Source organism: Lytechinus pictus, chromosome 13, assembly GCF_037042905.1.
Source record: "Lytechinus pictus isolate F3 Inbred chromosome 13, Lp3.0, whole genome shotgun sequence".
NCBI classification, from domain to species: domain Eukaryota; kingdom Metazoa; phylum Echinodermata; class Echinoidea; order Temnopleuroida; family Toxopneustidae; genus Lytechinus; species Lytechinus pictus.
Genome location: NC_087257.1, coordinates 2,171,173 through 2,192,164, shown reverse-complemented (window position 1 = coordinate 2,192,164; position 20,992 = coordinate 2,171,173). Strand labels below are relative to the sequence as shown.

Below are 20,992 nucleotides of genomic sequence, written 5' to 3'. Positions count from 1 at the left end.
GTTTTTTTTATATTATAAATTTCATTCAGTTTAATCAATGTTGAGCAATCAATTTTCTGCATAGCTATTGTATGATTTTGTGAATTTATATTGGTTATAAATGGTTAATTTTTCTTACTGAATTTATCCACTGTATATAATATGTTAATACCATGACATGTTGTACGATTATTTGTATTATGGATAATATTTGTCATTGGTGAACAGTGTTTTGTTAATATTGATTTGTATTATTTTACAATGTACCATTACTTTGAATTTGAACTGAATGATTAATAAATATTATTACAAAACAAAAAATTGTCAAGTGAAACACGATTAATTCCTCCCTAAACATATGGAATTAGCAGTGTTTAATACTACATGGTTCAATCAAGTTGGTCCTTATTTCAAATAGATAAATGAAATAGTGTATAATTCAAACAATACAGGGGCCGCGGAAGCGGGGGGGGGGGGGGGGCTGGCCCCCCACTTTTTTTCCAAAACCTTGTACAAAAACGTAAAAATTACCATTGGATTGTGATTTTTTACATGGTCAGCCCCCCCCCCCCCACTTTGAAAATCATTCCGCGGCATGTTACTTATCTCCTTTCTTTCTTTCTCTTTTTTTTTTCTCTCTCTCTTTCTTTCTTTCCTTCCTCCTGCTTTTCTTATTTTTTTAAATTGTTTTAATGTATTGTCTAATTGTTTTGTGTCTTGTCTGTGTGTGTGGGGTGAGGGGGGGGGGGGTGGTGTGAGAGCGATTTCGTTCTTTTATGGGCGTGTGTGGGGAGTGAGCACTCGAACCCTTTTCCGTTTTTTTTTATATTATAAATTTCATTCAGTTTAATCAATGTTGAGCAATCAATTTTCTGCATAGCTATTGTATGATTTTGTGAATTTATATTAAATGGTTAATTTTTGTTACTGAATTTAATTATCCACTGTATATAATATGTTAATACCATGACATGTTGTACGATTATTTGTATTATGGATAATATTTGTCATTGGTGAACAATGTTTTGTTAATATTGATTTGTATTATTTTACAATGTACCATTAATTTGAATTTGAACTGAATGATTAATAAATATATTACAAAACAAAAAAATTGTCAAGTGAAACACGACTAATTCCTCCCTAAACATGTGGAATTAGCAGTGTTTAATACTACATGGTTCAATCAAGTTGGTCCTTATTTCAAATAGATAAATGAAATAGTGTATAATTCAAACAATACAGGGGCCGCGGCCGGAAGCGGGGGGGGGGGGGAGGGGGCTGCCCCCACTTTTTTTTCCAAAACCTTGTACAAAAACGTAAGAATGACCATAGGATTGTGATATTTTACATGATCAGCCCCCCCTTCCACTTTGAAAATCATTCCGCGGCCCCTGCAATAAAAACAAAAGAAATATAGTGAGTCAGCTATATAGGACATCATCGACTGTCCATTTGCATGTCACTGAATTGTGCACGACACTGTTTTGTGAAAAATAAGCGAAACTTCAAAATGTCATAACTTTCTTATTTTACATCCGACTTTGATGAAATTTTCAGCGTTACGCTGGTTTGATTTTTCTCTATTCATTCAAATCAGCAATTTTCAGGGGTGGACTTGACCTTTAACAAATTTTGCCGTCGAATCCTTATCTAGAGCCCTTTTTTTTTACGTTTGACCGGCCGCCTAGTATATAGGCTAGCGCTAACTAGCGAGAATCGGGACTACAGCTTTGTAACGACAGCTCTGATTGGCCAATTGATTGTGCATTTCTCGATCGCGAAGCTTCGATTCACAGACTGAAAATACATCTGCGAATTAAAATTAAAAGAATGGCAGAAACGTGAGTATTATGTTGTCCTAATGTTTATTTGATTATATTTAATTGAATAAGTGTATGATAAAGACTCACATGAAAGACGTCTAAATATGAGGTATTTGAAGTGGAAATGTGCGAACAATCGTAGACTTATCACGTGGGAGGTTTAGAAGCATGAGAAGTAGGGTGTATGGCCCCACTCGCTAGTTTTCATGTAGTCTGTCATGTTGCTTGAGTATTGTCATATTTTTATTTTAATATAGGCCCTAGGCATTTGTTGCGTTAACGTTAGATGGGCACTCACATGTATTACATTATTGCGAGGTTAGTATTGGTATACTAACCTCGCACCATGAACCGCGTTTGGCAGTGGATTTCTAACTAGTCAGTAGGCTAGAGGTAGCCTGGAGGCGTCTGGAGAGTAAAAATCATGGTACTAACTATACGTACCCTCACTCTCCAAACGCCTGGAGCGGCTTAGTATGCCTCGCTACAGAGGCTAGGATTACCCAAAAAATTTAGGTCTAGTTTCACCAATTTCTATTTTTTGTTAATCGCCCAAACTTTTGTACATGGCCATGGGCAAGTTTTATGTTTACCCCCATTTTTTATCAAATTTGTATATTTTTATTTCTTTATTATTCTTAAAATGGAAGAAAATTAAGAGCAAGAGTATTCACTTACCCCGTCTGTTTACGTCGCCATTTTGCAGTCTTTTGTTATCGATACCTAGATACCAAACGCAGCTCTACAGTGTAGAGCTGCCAACTTGGATTAAAAAATTACTTGCATCTGCCGATAGATATCAGGAATTGTAAAATATTTGTTTTAATCAATAAATATCACATAAATTAATTTATGATATTTATTAACCGAAACAAATATTTTATGAATCGTGATATTAATCGGCAAATGCAAGTAATTTTAAAATTTAAGTTGCAGCTCTGCACGCGTTTGGTATCTAGGTATCGATAACAAAAGACTGCAAAATGGCGACGTAAACAGACGGGGTAAGTGAATACTCTTGCTCTTAATTTTCTTCCATTTTAAGAATAATAAAGAAATAAAAATATACAAATTTGATAAAAAATGGGGGTAAACATAAAACTTGCCCATGTACAAAAGTTTGGGCGATTAACAAAAAATAGAAATTGGTGAAACTAGACCTAAATTTTTTGGGTAATCCTAGCCTCTGTAGCGAGGCATACTAAGCCGCTCCAGGCGTTTGGAGAGTGAGGGTACGTATAGTACCATGATTTTTACTCTCCAGACGCCTCCAGGCTAAGTAGAGGCGCACGGCCAATATTGGAGACTGTCTCCAATGTGGGAGATTATCTCCAATATCAGAGACTTTTGTAAAGAATTTGGGTATCCAATTTCAGAGACAGTCTCCAGTTTTGGAGTCCAATTTCCTTTGTTTACATTTGCTGCAAAAGGATTACCTTGGCGGCAAATAAAAATGTGATAAGCAGATTCCTCATGAAAAATTACCCCTTTTCACCGTCTACTTTAAATATTCACCGTCTACTTTTGTTTTGATAAGGATTTTTGTTGTCAATCACACACAAAACAAATGGGCTTCTGACCTCAGTGAGACAAAATTTTGGGTGGAAAAAATCATGCTTTTGTTGGTGTTGTTTCTTTTGTCCTTTTGCAAAGCAAGTCTCCAATGTGGGAGATTGTCTCCCCTATTGGAGAGAGTCTCCGATATTGGCCGTGCGCCTCTACTGCTAGTGGTAGGGCCTACTAGTACTGTAGTAGTGGACGTGGGTCGCGCTTGCTGCGATCCCATTCCCAGGGATCCCATTTCTGGTGTCCACAACACACAACTGCTATGGCTTGATTTTTCTGTGCGTGGCATGTAATAAACCCTTGGCCGGGGGGGGGGGGGGGGGTACCTCGAGCGAAGTTCATGCAGGCTCCACTTCACTTCCGTTACACTACGCTCCACCTACCCGAACTTCGAGACCGTGAACTCGATCTGATATTCCGAGTGACAAAGTCAAGCCAAAGGTGGGATTTTATGGGGGGGAAATATGAAATTCATGCAACATCACGATCTTTAAAAATAATTAAAACAAATATTCTTACTTTACACAAAATTTCACATTTCCATGCTTCTATCTATTGTTGTAAATCGGATCAAAAATCAGATCGAAAATCGGATCGGCAGTTAAGCTTCTAAAATCGAAATCGAATCGAAAATCGAATCGGCGATGTTTAAAAACAAAGGAATACATCAAAATGTTGTTCGCGGTCGCGCGCATCTTCCTGACAAAGTCACAAAGACGAATGCATTGGAATGGAAGTCGCCAACATGCGCGATCGTTTGGAACATGTTTTAAAGCCAGGGGTTTTGAGGTGTTATTGCTTTAAAATAAACCGAGTGATTTTTTTTTAGAAAGATAAACGAAAGACGCATCTTCCGAGATTTTCCGAGCAAAGGCGCAAAGGAAAATAAAATGAAAATATTTCTCATAGATCACAGGTTAATGAACGATCGGCGGGACATCTTTTAAAAGTATTTTTAGGTGCTAGCGATTTAGAATTATTGGAATGATCTCTTACGATGCATCATCTTAAAGTCACAAGTGCAATTAAAATGAAGTAGAAGACGCAAGCACGCACGATGATTTGAAATATGTTATTAAAATATTTTGGGTAGCTAGCGTTTTCAAATCAATCTAAAGTTCACGGCGGGGTCCGCTATCACCACGAGGTTGAAAATAAAATGTATATCATCATTAACGATGTAAGAGAGAAACGCAATAAGCCCCGTCAATAATACATTCTTTAAGTTTAAAAGTTTATGGCGGGGTCTGCTATCACCACGAGGTTGAAGAGAAGATGTCTATCATCATAAAGGGGGTAAGAGAGTAGCGCAGTGAGCTCCGTCGGTAATACGACCTTTCAAAGTTCACGGCGGCATCCGCTATCACCACGAGGTTGAAAATAAAATGTATATCATCATTAACGATGTAAGAGAGTAACGCAATAAGCTCCGTCAATAATACATTCTTTAAGTTTAAAAGTTTATGGCGGGGTCTGCTATCACCACGAGGTTGAAGAGAAGATGTCTATCATCATAAAGGGGGTAAGAGAGTAGCGCAGTGAGCTCCGTCGGTAATACGACCTTTCAAAGTTCACGGCGGCTTCCGCTATCACCACGAGGTTGAAAATAAAATGAATATCATCATAAACGATGTAAGAGAGTAACGCAATAAGCTCCGTCAATAGTACATTCTTTAAAAGTTTATGGCGGGGTCCGCTATCACCACGAGGTTGAAGAGAAGATTTATATCATTATAAACGATGTAAGAGAGTAACGCAATGAGCTCCGTTAGTAGCACGATCTTTAAAAGTTCACGGCGGGTCCGCTATCACCACGAGGTTGAAGAGAAGATGTCTATCATCATAAAGGGGTTAAGAGAGTAGCGCAGTGAGCTCCGTCGGTAATACGACCTTTCAAAGTTCACGGCGGCATCCGCTATCACCACGAGGTTGAAGAGAAGATGTCTATCATCATAAAGGGGGTAAGAGAGTAGCGCAGTGAGCTCCGTCGGTAATACGACCTTTCAAAGTTCACGGCGGCATCCGCTATCACCACGAGGTTGAAGAGAAGATGTCTATTATCATAAAGGGGGTAAGAGAGTAGCGCAGTGAGCTCCGTCGGTAATACGACCTTTCAAAGTTCACGGCGGCATCCGCTATCACCACGAGGTTGTAGAGAAGATGTCTATCATAAAGGGGGTAAGAGAGTAGCGCAGTGAGCTCCGTCGGTAATACGACCTTTCAAAGTTCACGGCGGCATCCGCTATCACCACAAGGTTGAAGAGAAGATGTCTATCATCATAAAGGGGGTAAGAGAGTAGCGCAGTGAGCTCCGTCGGTAATACGACCTTTCAAAGTTCACGGCGGCATCCGCTATCACCACGAGGTTGAAGAGAAGATGTCTATTATCATAAAGGGGGTAAGAGAGTAGCGCAGTGAGCTCCGTCGGTAATACGACCTTTCAAAGTTCACGGCGGCATCCGCTATCACCACGAGGTTGAAAATAAAATGAATATCATCATAAACGATGTAAGAGAGTAACGCAATAAGCTCCGTCAATAGTACAGTCTTTAAAAATTTATGGCGGGGTCCGCTATCACCACGAGGTTGAAGAGAAGATTTATATCATTATAAACGATGTAAGAGAGTAACGCAATGAGCTCCGTCAGTAGCACGATCTTTAAAAGTTCATGGCGGGGTCTGCTATCACCACGAGGTTGAAGAGAAGATGTCTATCATCATAAAGGGGGTAAGAGAGTAGCGCAGTGAGCTCCGTCGGTAATACGACCTTTCAAAGTTCACGGCGGCTTCCGCTATCACCACGAGGTTGAAAATAAAATGAATATCATCATAAACGATGTAAGAGAGTAACGCAGAGATGTCCGTCGATAATACAACCTTTAAAAGTTCACGGCGGGGTCCGCTGTCAACTCGAGGTTGAAGAGAAGATGTATATCATCATAAACGATGTGAGAGAGTAGCGCAGTGATCTCCGTCAGTAATACAACCTTTAAAAATTCACGGCGGCCTCCACTATCACCATGAGTTGGAAGAGAAGATATCTATCCTCTTAAACATCGCCATAGATAATAGCTAGCACCTCAAAAACAATCTTGAAATATGTTCTGAACGATCACGCACTGTAACCAGATCTACGCCGATTTTTTATTTTCGATTTTTTCCTTTAAGGGGCATGATCGAAGATCGGCAAGTGATCGCCGATTGTGGTGAAATCGAATGGAATCGGTTGCCGATTGCAAAATCGGTTACAAGCTTACTTCTATCAGTCAAAAAATTGGTGATTTAGAGCCACCATGAAGTTCCTCACACGTAAAAATAATTCGCTGCCGATTTCAAAACATCGATGTTTTGAAATCGGCAGAAAATTATTTATAATAAGCTTCAAATTGATGGGAATAAATATCATACGTAATTTTCTCAAGATGGTTATTGAATTGGTATTTTATGCTGTATAACGTTTGAGAGAAGAAAAGTTTGTGGAATATGAGTTATGACGATATTAGAGTTAATCCTTATAATGATATTTTGGATAGGTCTAATCCTTCTTTAGACACAGGACAATTGCAGAGCACTCGATCGAAATGAATATGAACGTCTCAAATTGAGCTCTAAATTTATATGAATGATTATTGGATGTAAATTATTGTTAAATTATTACAATTTAATAACATTCTGTGGCCATACTAAAAAAATTGGTAATATCAGCAAAGTTATCTCCAGACGTCTCCGAGATAAAGAAGCACATTGCCCATGCGCGATTGATGACATAATTTTCCATTCATTAGTTCTAACCTTAATGCGGAGTTGGGCATAAACAAGCTTTAAATTGATGGGAATAAATATCAAACCAATTTTCTCTGCTTTGTCATGTAAAATTGTATTCTATGGTGATATTACGATCGTGAGAAGAGTTTCTGCAACGACTATGTTTGAAGATCAATCCTGACATGTTCTATTTTTTTTTTACAAGTGCACCCATCACTCGTTTCGGAATTTGTGATGTCCGTCATTAAAAATGGAAACGATATAAAAAATTTTCACATCAAGCTCCAAATTCATCATTTGCAAATTATTGTTAAAATAATACGATTAAATAACGTTCTATGGTCATGATAAGAAATATTGTTAATGAAAGCAAGATTTATTTTACGTTGATCACGTCATGATTTTCCTTTCAGATCGATTTCAATCTGGTTTGATTAAAGCACATGCGCATGAGCGATCGATGGTAAATTCCATTTATGAATTCATTGTGCATAAATTATCTCAGCTCAAACAGACGAGTGAGACTCGAACTAGGATCAAAATAAACTTCAAATTAATGCCGAATAGGCATCATAATTACACAATAGGTTTCATTTTGGGGAAATATAGATCAAGTAAGTAGTATTTAAGTACTACGAATGCGCGGCAAAAAGCTCATAGCTCGTGGCAAGACTTCCATATGTCACCTCCACTAAAATTGGAAAAAAAAAATATGGAGAAGGTTCATCAAGAATTATCTAACATATATCTAAGAGATTTAGGAAGGAAAAGTTGGATACATACCAAAATATGGCTTTATTCCGTCAAAATCTCAAGTGTGTAATTCCCTAAGTAAAAATGCTGAGTCATCATCCGTTGAAAATGGGAAAAAGCCCTAATTTTCTGAGATATATATATGTAAAACTTGGGTTTTGAAATATCACTCATTTATAGCCCACCTCTAATATTATTTTAATTGATAATTCAATGTGTACTTTGATTTGTATAATTTGTTGTAATACTAGTTAATATACAGAGTACAGAAAGAATATGTGATCGGTGATTTCTTTCTTGCTGAACAAAAAGCATTGCGGGAAAATTAAAAAATGGGCAGGTTTCTTTCAATTTTTTCCAGGACTCAGATACCAGCGGTGAAGTGGGCTCAGAGAAATGATCGCATTTTACTAGAGATAATGGTACAGGATCATAGTAATGTCAACACCAATGCGGATTCACAAAAGTAAGTTATTTCAGTGATTTACTTGTACAATGTTTTTATCATTTGTGTCTTTTTAGGCTGAAAGAACTTATGTTGAAATTGTGTAACTTGTCTTTGAAAGAGGGCTGTCCTGCCGCGCTAGTTCATCAGTTTGTAAAAGCGACAAGGAAACTATTAGATAAATACCCAAGACTAAAGAGAGTTGTGGTTGGGGTAGAACTTTTGTTCCTGTCCACTTTTAGTTCAAATCATGTTCATTTTGTCACTATGCTGAAATGGCTTGTGAATATAAATCATATCCTTATACAGGTGTACCATATTTTTACGTATAATTTTTCTAAATCCTTTTCATCATATTTTTAAATACATGTGAATGTTTTGATGAATTAATTATTCTAGGCAAAATGAATTGACATTATAAGGTCATTGTTTTAAATGGAAGCAAAAAAAAGTTACAACAAAATTATTTGATGCACATTCTTATCTCCACACAGGCTCAGTTTTACCTGTCAAGGACAAGGCTCTGTGAATTATGCAATAGACATTGTATTTTTTGAAGAGATCGACCCAGAGGTAAATTTTGTAATGTTTTCTAATTTTTGCTTCTTCGAATTTGCTAAATTTATTATTTTGTTTGAAAGTTATTAAATGTTGTTCTCAAATTATTACATATATGTATATGTCCATTATGAAAGTTAATGATTATATGATATGATATAAATAAATAGCGACTTGGAAGATGAGTTTGGCAGTGCTTGTTACCTTCAGAAGTCATATCATTTTGTCTCACCTGCCTAGCAGAGTGAGACTATAGGTACTGCTTTTCGTCTACATTGAAATCTAAACAAAGGTTAAATTATTTAAATTATGTCATACCTTGATAAGTACATGGACATATTTCTTGACATAAGGGTATTTAAGTATCACTGATCATCTGGCAGGAGTAATAGGTCATAGGTCACTTATGGTCAATGAACTATGACTATGTGGTATCAACATTGAAATCTTATACTAATATTCCTAGGGTATTTTTATTCTTTTCATGCGGGGGGGGGGGGGGCTGAGGTCTCAATAGCCCACCCTAAGATCCCTGCTGCCGATCGTGTGATTGACGTGATCTATGCAATTGCATCTAATTTTACTAAATAATTTATATGAATTTGCTATCCCCGAAAACTCTAATTCACCAAATAAGGTCCTAGAATGCTCATTTTTATATGTTTTTTTTATATTTTTTAAATATTTTTTTTCAACCTCAGAAAACAAAGTCGAAACTCGCAAGACATATAGAACTTGAAATATTTAGGAAAACACCTGGGAGCTACTGGCCAAGGTTACTCAAAGACAAGATGAAGGTAGGTTACCATCATGGAAAAATGCTCAAAATGCTGCAATGTTTAAAGCTTTTCCAATGCAGCAGATTTAGGTTGCATATTGTGAAAAGTACCCTCTAAATAAAAATCAATTTCTGTATCAGGTACCCATAGAGCTTTCATAAAGTTAACAGTTAATGCTCCTCTCATTGGCAAAAACCTTTAGTTTCTTTCATTTTTATTCTTTGAAAAAAATATAATAAATTTGGACAAAATAAGAATCAAACTGAACAACAAATTTTAACAATGATTTTGAGAATAAAATATGGAAGAATGAAATGGAAGATTAGATTAGGAAGGTGGGATTAAGAGTGTCCTGAATCTTGGAAAGTGGAATTTCTGGTCCTAATGACCTGAATACATGTAGCATATGAAAATAGAGTGGGTAGGTTGATAACTGAACTGTTTTGGGGTCACTATTCCTATCCACTGTAAAACTCTGGATGTGCACCCTATTGCAGAGTGTGTTGTTATGGTACCTTTCACTTTCTACTTCCTTGGAAGCTTTTATCTTGATTGGCTGTTGATCATCGTTTCTATAGTGGTTACCAAGTATGTCAAAGATACCATCATAGTAACTTTTGTATCTGTCATAATAACAATTTGACCAGTTTATTGGCCTAACCCTGTGACCATAGATGATTCCACCTACTGTCCCACACTGGGCAAAAATGCTGTGAATTCTGACATCAGATTTCACAAGCCGGCAGACGTACTAAGGCACTGAGAGGAGTAAACTAAATAGTACAACTATTTACAGCTTCGGGCTGCACCCTTCTGCAAAAAAAGTTGTAAGAACCATAGTTCCAATCACCTCATCTGGCAGCTGTATATATTTGTGTATAATGGGTCAATGGGACCCTTGCATTGGTTTTGGTTGGTGGGGCACAACTATGCCTTTTATAACCATTAACTGTATTGGCCCAAACATAGAGAAAAGTGTGTGTGCAGCGCTTTGTAACCGAAAGGAACATGCAATGATATGCATGTATATCAAATGACTACTGGATTGGACTGGACTGTAATCTCATGAAATATTATTAAATGCCTAGTTTTTCGAGTTTTTGGAGTCAACTTTCCTTTTCAATTCAATTAAACATAATTAGTGTTTGTTTTATCAATACAATGATAATGTAGTAAACAAATAAAGAGACCAGGTCCATAATTTCATGCCAAACGAATGGCAGGTCAAAGTATTTACATGGGTTACAAAGACAAAACATTTAGAAATTGAAGTATCACAGACCAATATATGAGTACATGGAATATTATTCTGGAGATGATTTAATAAAGCTGTTATAAACATCATTTAAAAAATGCTTTTTTTCTTAATTATCATACTTATAGGATATATATAATTTTACATTATATAATAAGTTTAGAAATATAAAAATAGTCTATCCAAGAAAAGTTTACTTATTGTGAGAGGAAATTGCCTGAGAATTCCAAAAATTGCATTAAAAAAAAAGAGGTCGGGTTTACTGCTCACAGCTTTCGAGAGAAATTTTTAGTCCCTCAAAATGATTGAGAATCCATATTTTTTTATTTGCCCAATCCATGGTTTTTGTTACCATATTTGTATTTTTCATGATGTTCTTTTTCAGATGGTAAATTACTCAAAGAGATTTGTTCATTTGATCAAGGTCATTTCGATGTGACAATTTATGTAAATTTTCTATATCCAAACAACATTTTTATGTCAGTTTTTGCTTAAATATCTAACAAATTGAATTAAATCAAATTGAATTAAATCAAATTAAATTAAGTTAAATTAAATCAAATTTCTAACGAGTATATAATTTAGATGTGTATTTGTAAATGTAATGTAATTGATTTTTAAGTGTCCACCAACCATAGGTAGTAGCAGAGACAGTCAGAGGTATTACATTTACGTACATTTACAGGTTGTCCTTGGGTCATTCCGTCTGGATTCACCCAGTGGTTGCACCCTACCCTCTCAGTTTTTGTTGTAAATTGGTACACATAAAATTCCCCATGGCCCAAGCACAAAACAAAAAAAATTAGTCCTATCGGTTCTAGTGCTACGGCCCTTTTTTCTCCTTGTTTTGACAAAAATGGGCGTGACCTTCAACTTTCAATGGCCATTGCGTCGTAACGAGTTGACCAATTTTCACGAAACTGGTACCATTCAAAAGGAAATTCAGAGAGGAATCCAAAACATGCATCAAATAATGTATTGGAGCGATTTATAAGGTCATGACCTTTGACTTTTACTTTGACCTTGAGTTTGACCCCCGGAAAAATAATTTTTTAACTTGATTTTCGTGTATGTTAATTATTAGTACGATATTGACAAAATATGTTAAAACCAAAGATGATATTTTATTTCTTCACCTTTTAAAACTCTTCCAAAGATACCAATTATCTGATCTGAAATTTCACTCTAGTCCCACATACTGATATTCATGTTAGTAAAGTTACCAGTCCCATGATATGATTTCTTCCAATTAGACTAATTTTTTTTGTTTTGTGCTTGGGCTATGGGGAATTTTATGTGTACCAAATTACAACGAATTCTGAGAGGGTCGGGTGCAAAATTGCATATTCGTTGGGTGAATTGGCATGGAATGACCCCCTTCCATCTCGCTTTTGTTCTCGCACTAATTCAAGAACCATAGGACGGATTGACTTAATATATTAATCATGTATGTATATGGGATTGACAATGAACTGATAAGTTATAAAAGTATATTCTAGAGGAAATATGTGTTGCATGATTGTTTGTGTTCTTTAGGTTTTTACAATAAACATTTGGATGTATTTTATTCTATTTCAGCAACATTGGCTGTCAGTTGATTTTAATAAGTGGAAAGATGAAGATGATTCAGATGATGAATTAGGAGGAGGAGGAGGAGGAGGTGGAGGAGATGAGCGAGGTCTAAATGAGGTAAGTTTCTTTTGTCTATTTTCCTTTATTAAAAAAAAATGATTACAACTGATTATGATTACAATCAATTACAGTCATAGGCTGAGGACAAACAAATACCCTTCTTGCCATTTGATTGTTTGCCTTGGTAAACAAATAGTTTTAACAGTCAAGATTCTTAGGTTATCAGAAATCACAAAAAGTTGACCAATCTCCTTGACCTACCAGTGGTCACACATAGTGTCCTATTTCAGCGCCTATGACATGCACATCAACACAGCTTATTGATGCATGCATGGTTGCCGGAGTGACCATCATTGATTTTTTCTGTTGTGACTTGAAAGAGTTACAATGTTTGGAATTTGTTGAATTTTAGCACAAATTCCATTTGTTAACTTGCACTTTTTGTCAACTGTTAAAGATTATAGCCATTCACGTTTGATTATGAAATGTCTCAAATCGCAGTAATTAACATCTGGCAAAAATTTGATTAGTGTAAAACGAAGTGTTTGGTGGCCGGTTTTTGGTAAACTGATCGAATGCATTGATTATTAGAGTTATATTTTAGACCTACTATTCATTTTAATTTTTAGATCAAGTTTTAAGCTTCAATGTCCTATTTATGAAAAAAAATAATAAAGTTATAGTTATTTAACCCTAAAAGGCCCGAGGGGGCGGATTCCCCCCTCGACATTTTTCGCGATTCATCCGCCGCGTGAAATTTTTTGACCGCGCCGCTCGCTGACATTTTACTTTTAAGTCTCGCGCAACTTTTGAGACCAAATTTGCGATGCCCGGGTACGCGGTTACGAAATTACGCAACATTATGTAAGTGCATGTCAGACCTAAAATTGCTCAAAAACGTGAATTCATGTTCAAATCCAATGCAAATTGTGTATTCAGCCAAAATTCACAAATGTTATGTATCATTATTTCTACTTTTACTGATGAAAATTAATGAATTTTTTCTTGTTTATGATAAGAATTAAGTCTGCAACATTTTCCATCAAAGAAACAATAAAAAAAAGTAAAAAAAACAAAGAAATCATAAGAAATAAAAAAAAACAATAGAATACATAAGAAAAAATTTGCGATACCAAATTTTTTTGATGTACATTTGGTCAGAATCCTACAAAGAGTCTGTGAATGAAAAATTAGCAATATTGGGGCCATAATAAGTTAATTAGAGCAAATTTTTATTTCATGCATAAATTAGCATAATTAATTCATTTAAAAACAAATCTTATTTTTTTAGAAAAATTAATCATACAACCTTGTGGATTTTATCGCACACTACCACTGTGCAAATTTTCGTGGCGATCGACGGCCGAGATCTCAGGGGGGGGGGCGGAATCCGCCCCCCTCGGCTGTCAAATGGGTCCAAATAACCTGGCTCTTTTAGGGTTAATTCAAAGCAATCTAATCAAAGTATAGGCAGAAGCTTTCATACCTCTACAGGTATATGGAGTGGATTAAACAAAATATTTTGTTCAGATTTTTTTTTCACAATTCCTAAGCCGATAAAGATGTTTATTATTTTAAGCTTTAATTTCTATAATTGTATATTTTTTTCTACATGTCATTCTGTCTTCACTTTTGGCAAAATCAATGAGCCTGATATGTTTTTTTTTTCATCTCCATTTACTTTCAGATGCTGGCAAACATGGGTGGAATGGGCGGCATGGGTGGAATGGGCGGCATGGGCGGCATGGGTGGAATGGGCGGCATGGGTGGAATGGGCGGTATGGGTGGAATGGGCGGTATGGCAGGAATGGGCGGTATGGCAGGAATGGGAGGAGCAGGTATGGCCGATTTAATGGGTGGTCTAGGAGGAGGAGGAGGAGGAGGAGCTGAACCAGACCTTGGGGATGAAGATGACAGTGATGATGAACGTAAGTAGACAATTCCCGAAAAAAAAAACTAAAACCTGGGATAGATTTGCCCCAACATATCAATAGCCCTTATATGAAACAACTGTATTCTAATAAATTTCTATCTAGTTTGTATCAGGGCAGGAAACCATGTTTTATATTCTAAGCAGCTGTTTTGTCTTGGCCATAGGGGTAATTGTTGAATAAACATGTACAATAACTCCTAGCGAACCTTTTTTTTCCATTTAGTTATGGTAAATGGAGTGAAACCTACCTCAAGAAACAGAGCTGAAGAAATTACCAAGCACATCAATGTTCTACCCCTACTCAATTTATTTACAGGGCGTATCTATTTATTTATGAATGTGATTAATTGATTTATTTATGTATTTATTTATTTATTTATGCATTTTACTTAAAAACTTCCATTGCAACTAATTGAAGAGTCATGAATCTGGTCCTAGTTGCCCTGCCAAGTGTAGAATGGAGAGAACAGTATTCCACTTCCTAAATCAAAAGCTTTAACTCAACTGTCCTCTAAAATGTTTTCCTCTAACAGCAATTCCAGATCTTGAGGAATCAGAAGGAAAGGATTCGGAAGTCAGATCTGAATAAGAGTAAAAATGGTTTCCATCTTTTCAAAACAAAAGAACATTGCAAGGATTCAAGAAAGCTGATGTAGGGACATGAAGCAGCAGCAAGTTATTAATCACTACCACCTTTACACCTGCTAGTGTTGTATGCATTCCACTGCAAACCAGATTTGATATACCACAGGAATCCACAATGAAAAACAGAAATATGATAATGACCATGATAATTGTTCTCTTTTTTTTTTAGTTTTGTTTCTACATTTTTTTAATCTCGTGTGGTAAGTTTCATTATGTGTATCTTTGAAAAAGATTGAAAGCATGCAGTATGAATTTGTTCCATTCATTTTTGTCTCACCTGCATAGCAGAGTGAGACTATAGGCGCCGCTTTTCCGACGGCGGCGGCAACAACATCAAATCTTAACCGAAGGTTTAGTTTTTGAAATGACAGCATAACTTCGAGAGTATATGGACCTAGTTCATGGAACCTGGACATAAGGTTGATCAAGTATTACTAAACATTCTGGCCGAGTTTCAGGTCACATGACCAAGGTCAAAGGTCATTTAGGGTCAGTGAACTTATACCATGTTTAGGGAGTCAATATCAAAATCTTAACCGAAGGTTAAGTTTTTGAAATGTCATAATTATGAAAGTATATAGACCAAGTTCATGAAACTTAGACATAAGGGAAATCAAGTATTACTGAACATCCTGCTTGAGTTTCACGTCACATGACCAAGGTCATTTAGGGTCAATGAACTTTGGCCAAGTTTGGGGTATTTGTTGAATTGCCATCATAACTTTGAAATTTTATGGATCCCGTTCATATAACTTGGATGTATAAGTAATCAAGTATCACTTAATATCCTGTGCAAGTTTCAGGTCACATGACCATGTTCAAAGGTCATTTGATGTCAATGAACTTTGGCCAAGTTGGGGGTATTTGTTGAATTACCATCATAACTTTGAAATTGTATTGGTCTAGTTCATACAACTTACACATACGAGTAATCAAGTATCACTGTACATCCTGTGCAAGTTTCAGGTCACATGACCAAGGTCAAAGGTCAATGAACTTTGGCCATGTTGGAGGTAATTATTAAATTGCTGTCATAACTTTCAAAGTTTATAGATGTAGTTTATGACTTGTGGATAGATGAGTAATCAAGTATCACTGACAAGTCTTAGGTTGCATGATCAAGGTCAAATTTCATTTAGGGTCAATTAATTTAGTATCGTATCATTGAATGGTATTTTTTGTGAATAATTATTTTATATTAGTTTTCAAAGTCAGCACAGCTGCTATATTGAATGGCGTTATGCAAGTGAGACTACCAGAGGCGCTCCACTTGTTAGCAGAATTCATGTCGTGTATAAACCCAGCAATATGACTGTATAAAGAATAAGAAAAGAGTTGGGGTTGGGGGATGTAACAAGGGAATGACATACACATAGCGGATGTTGCAAGAAGATCATTTTCAAGGAAACCTTATTTGTCTCTGCAGCTTAGATTTCAACTATCTTACTTCATAGAGTTTTTAGCCTTTAATTTGTCTCACTTAAGTGATAATTAGACCATCGACTTGTTTCGGATATCTTTTAGCAAAATGGATACTGCTAAATTCTTGCATAGATATTTCAGAATTTTGTTGTTGTTGTTGACTTACTGAATATTGTTATCCATATGACAGACATATTTTTTTCTTTGATAACAGTATTGAAAACAAAAGTATGCCATGATTCAAATTGAAAATAGTAAAATTGTTTTGACAACTTAAAGAAATAGTGTTTTTTTTCTTCAAATTTTCCCCATACATCTCATTATACTTCTGGCTTATCCACACAGACCAAAATAGGAGCATTTGATACTTCAACAAACTATTTCTACCAATAGTCTCATTGACTAAATTAATCAAATATGCTGCATGCAAGTATCATCTCTTCAAAAATCTTTTCCTAACAGAGGAAAATGCATATCATTGAAGAGAAAGATAGTAAGAAATTTTATAGGAAATGAAGGAATTTGAGGGATCTATTATCTTGCAGATATGTACAGTAGTTTGTGTTTTGAGGCTCAGTTCTTAACTCGAAAATTGGATCAATGTTGGTATTCATAATTAGTAAGAAGGGAAGGTACTGTAAGAATACCATAATTTTCTTCACTGCTTGCGAATATGTTGAATACCCACTATTTTAAAAATTTACATGTGTCTCTATATATGTTAGCAATTATTATTTTTGTATATTTTCTATTGCCTACTACAATTTTAATACAGACTACTACTGATAATATCCTTTCATGTAGAAAATTTTGTTAGAAATTTAATTATGACCTGTAAAGCCCTTCGGGCCTTTATTTTTGTGTCAAGAAAACTTTTCATTTTATTGATTAATTAATCATCAGTTCCATCATTTGACTTTGAATTAAACCAAAGCTTAATAATCCTGTTTGTTTTTTTCGGTCAAGTTAAAGTTATTAGAAGCATGTTATTCATATGCAAGGATATGCAAGTATTGGGGCACAATAACATTGAAGATTTTGTTTAATTTATTAACTTAATATGACCTAGACCTGTAGGGCAACCTACCAAAATTCTGGGATGTACATTTCTGGGGGAACCCTGCTTAGCATCTGTACTACACAGCAAGAATACCAGCGTTTATTAGCCCATCTTCTATCTATGACAACACCAGGTCCCAGTCTTACAAAGAGTTGCGATTGATCCGATCAACCTCGGCTTTATGGAAATCCATCTATGTCATAATTTCTACTACAGGAAATTTGCACAATGTCTTTTGTAAATAAAGAGAAGCACACTGAATTTTCAAGAAAACAACGAATGTATAAATCTACATCATATCTGGAAAATATTTTGATCAAATAGGCATTGTAAATTTTGGTGTTGCTGGCTTTCCATAGTTGTGGTTGATCAGATCAATCGCAACTTTTTGTAAGACGGGGCCGAAGACGCTGTAACATAAAGCTAAGTGATTGTCATGGGATAGATTTCTACAATCGATTGCATTGATTATTAGCCTCATGAATAATCACTTTGCTTTATGTTACGGGGGGCCCAAGAGAAATAGTAAAGCAACACCAGTTTAGAATCTAACCAATGTTATTTGAACACTGATTGCAGCTTTCATGGGACTTGATTATTATATGCTGACACCAGACTTTGTGAAAGCATTGGTAAATCTGGTAGCAGAGACATCTTTTGGGGCAAGCAAACTCAGCGAGAAATTCTCTGGTCAAGTCTTCTTAGTCTTTGTGGCAACTGTCGGGCCATTGAAAGTGAGATGATGATTGTACCGCTCATTTTCCATAGGCAATACACATATTGTCTGCTAGTCATAAATCTTTTCCTACCATGGTTTGACTGTGATTTATATCCGATTGGTGTCAAATTCCACATGAAAACAGACGACAATCCCCCTTCTTGGTAGGCCTGAAGCCAAATTGATTTTGTGTCATATTTAACTCCCAGGCCGGTGTTAAATTAAAACCTGAGTTTTTGTATTGTTATTTTATCAAAATGCCCATTTATCAAAGTTGTTAATTCAGACAAATTAAATTGTTAGTATCATACAGTTTTGTGACCCTTAATGACAATGATTGACTGTTATGTTATTTGGGTGGTATATTTTGACCTAATGTCCTATGACTAACAATTGATTGTAAATGTTATACATGGGTTGACAACTCTCTATAGACAAACAGTTTTAAAGTAAAATTTTAAAGATTGTGCAAGTATCTACAGGTCTCTGTTTTCGCAAGAAAGAAATATCTGGTGGGCATTTCATAAAGCTGTTCGGAAGTTACAAATGACTTTACGAACGACTGATGATCCTTTCTTAGGCGCTAAATCAATATCACTAAAGATTTGGTTATGTAAATGCCAAAAGAAAGTCGTTCGTAATGTCACTCTTAGCTTACGAACAGCTTTATGAAACATCCACCTGGACCTTGAACCAATATTGAATGTCTAACTCAGAAAAGATGGAAAAGTATCTCATGGATTTTAATTAGTATCAACCATCACTAAAATATATTTTAGTGATGTATTTTATCAGCCTGTTCATTTGTCAGAAAACTATGGACGTAGAAGGTTCAGTAATCTCAATGCCTTTGATAAATATTTGTGCGTTACTCAATGTAGATCATATTGACCTGTGCTTTGAAACCATTGATAAACTATGCTTTGAATCTGTTCATTGATAGTGATACATACAAGTGTCAAACATTAGAATTGACCTGTGCTTTGAAACCATTGATAAACTATGTGTTGAATCTGTTCATTGATAGTGATACATACAAGTGTCAAACAGTAGAATTGATTACTTCTGGCGGGGTCAAAGATGATTGCAAATAATTTTCTTGACCAATAATTCATCAAGGGTCTTAAAATCATTCAGGAAAAATTTAATATTTGTCATTGACTTATTATGTGGCATTCTTCTAACCATTTCTTGCAGATAGAGTTGTGACATATTTCAGTACTTTATTAAATTTTCGTACGTAACTAGCATAGTAGACCCCTATGATAAATATTACCCCTTCATCATGTATTGTAGCGCATGAAATAAAAAGATAATGGAGAAAATGATGGCATGCAATAACATAACATGCAACCATGCAATGAATATGTTAACCAAATTGTATAAATTTGTGTTTTTGAGGGTTTGTAGGTGTATATGTGTTCCACTGATACCCTCTTACTGTGGAATGTGGCTTTGTTTTCTGAAAATGAAACAATGTAATTGTGAACTTTCCAAACATAATCTGATCCCTGTGTGATTTGTATTTGAACTTGTACATGAAAAATATTGGTTTATACAAAGCTCCACACTAACTTTTTTTCTTGGTGGCCCAATCAGTCCACTAAAATCATTGATTAGATATTTTTGGTAGCCTGCAAAGCATATCTAGTGGCCCTAAAACATTACAATTTATCAAAAGTTTTGGTAGCCCAACCAGGCCACCAAGTGTTGGCTTTCACAGAATTTTGGTGGCCCGACTCTCATGTTTGGTTGCCCCGGGTCACTGCTAATGTCGAGCCGTGGTTTATATTTGCTTGGTAAACAAGCAGTCACATGTTGCTGACAGAATCTCTCAGCCACACAACTTGGGGTGACAGAGCCTTCTACATCTCTGGACCAAAGCTGTGGAATAGCCTTCCTCAATTTATCAGGAGAGCAGAGACCCAATCAACTTTTGAGTCTTACCTGAAGACTTTTCTGTTCCCCACTCCAACATTATTGCAAGAATAACTCAATTGTACTAGGACAGTACTTGAACTGAATGATGATCCTAAGCACTGTTTAAAGACATTGAAATTTGTGAGATATTTCCTATTTTTGAGCAAGCGCCATGAGCGCCCAGCTGAGGCGGATACCGGCGCTATACAAGAACCCATCATCATCATCATCATCATCACATTTGCAGTTATACATACATGTAAATGGTGTTGATTTTTTTTACTGATTGCAAAGAAAGCACAAATGCTTATAAGCAAGCAACCAGAGGACCGATGGATTAAAGTTAAATGGATGGTCTGGGCTGAAAATATTTATATTTTAATACAGAGTAGAATTCACTGAGCAAAGTGCCAAAAATTTCATCAAAATCGGATAACACTAATAAAGTTATTGAAGTTTAAAGTTTAGCAATATTTTGTGAAAACAGTCGTCATGAATATTCATTAGGCGGCCTGATGATGTCACATCCCCACTTTCCATTTTCTTATGTTATTACATAAAATCAGAATCTTTCATTATTTCATACTTGTGTGAATAATATGTCTCCCTCATAACGAAATAAGTTGCAGCAATAAATATCTAATGCACTAAATCAGTTGTCAATCCAATTTTTCTAGTTCTTGGGAAGAAAAAAGTTGAATAAACCTGATTTCATATAATAAAATACAAAAGAACA

General features: G+C 35.8%; 1 protein-coding gene across 1 annotated transcript; it reads left to right on the top strand.

Moving 5' to 3' along the window:
* The first annotated feature begins 1,714 nt into the window (after positions 1 to 1,714).
* Positions 1,715 to 19,839, top strand: LOC129274878 (uncharacterized). The gene is made up of 7 exons (XM_054911617.2): positions 1,715 to 1,823; positions 8,251 to 8,355; positions 8,829 to 8,907; positions 9,594 to 9,689; positions 12,505 to 12,615; positions 14,246 to 14,486; positions 15,025 to 19,839. The coding sequence occupies exons 1-7, from the start codon at positions 1,813 to 1,815 to the stop codon at positions 15,078 to 15,080; spliced, it is 699 nt and encodes a 232-aa protein (XP_054767592.2). The 5' UTR covers positions 1,715 to 1,812; the 3' UTR covers positions 15,081 to 19,839.
* Positions 19,840 to 20,992: the final 1,153 nt, after the last annotated feature.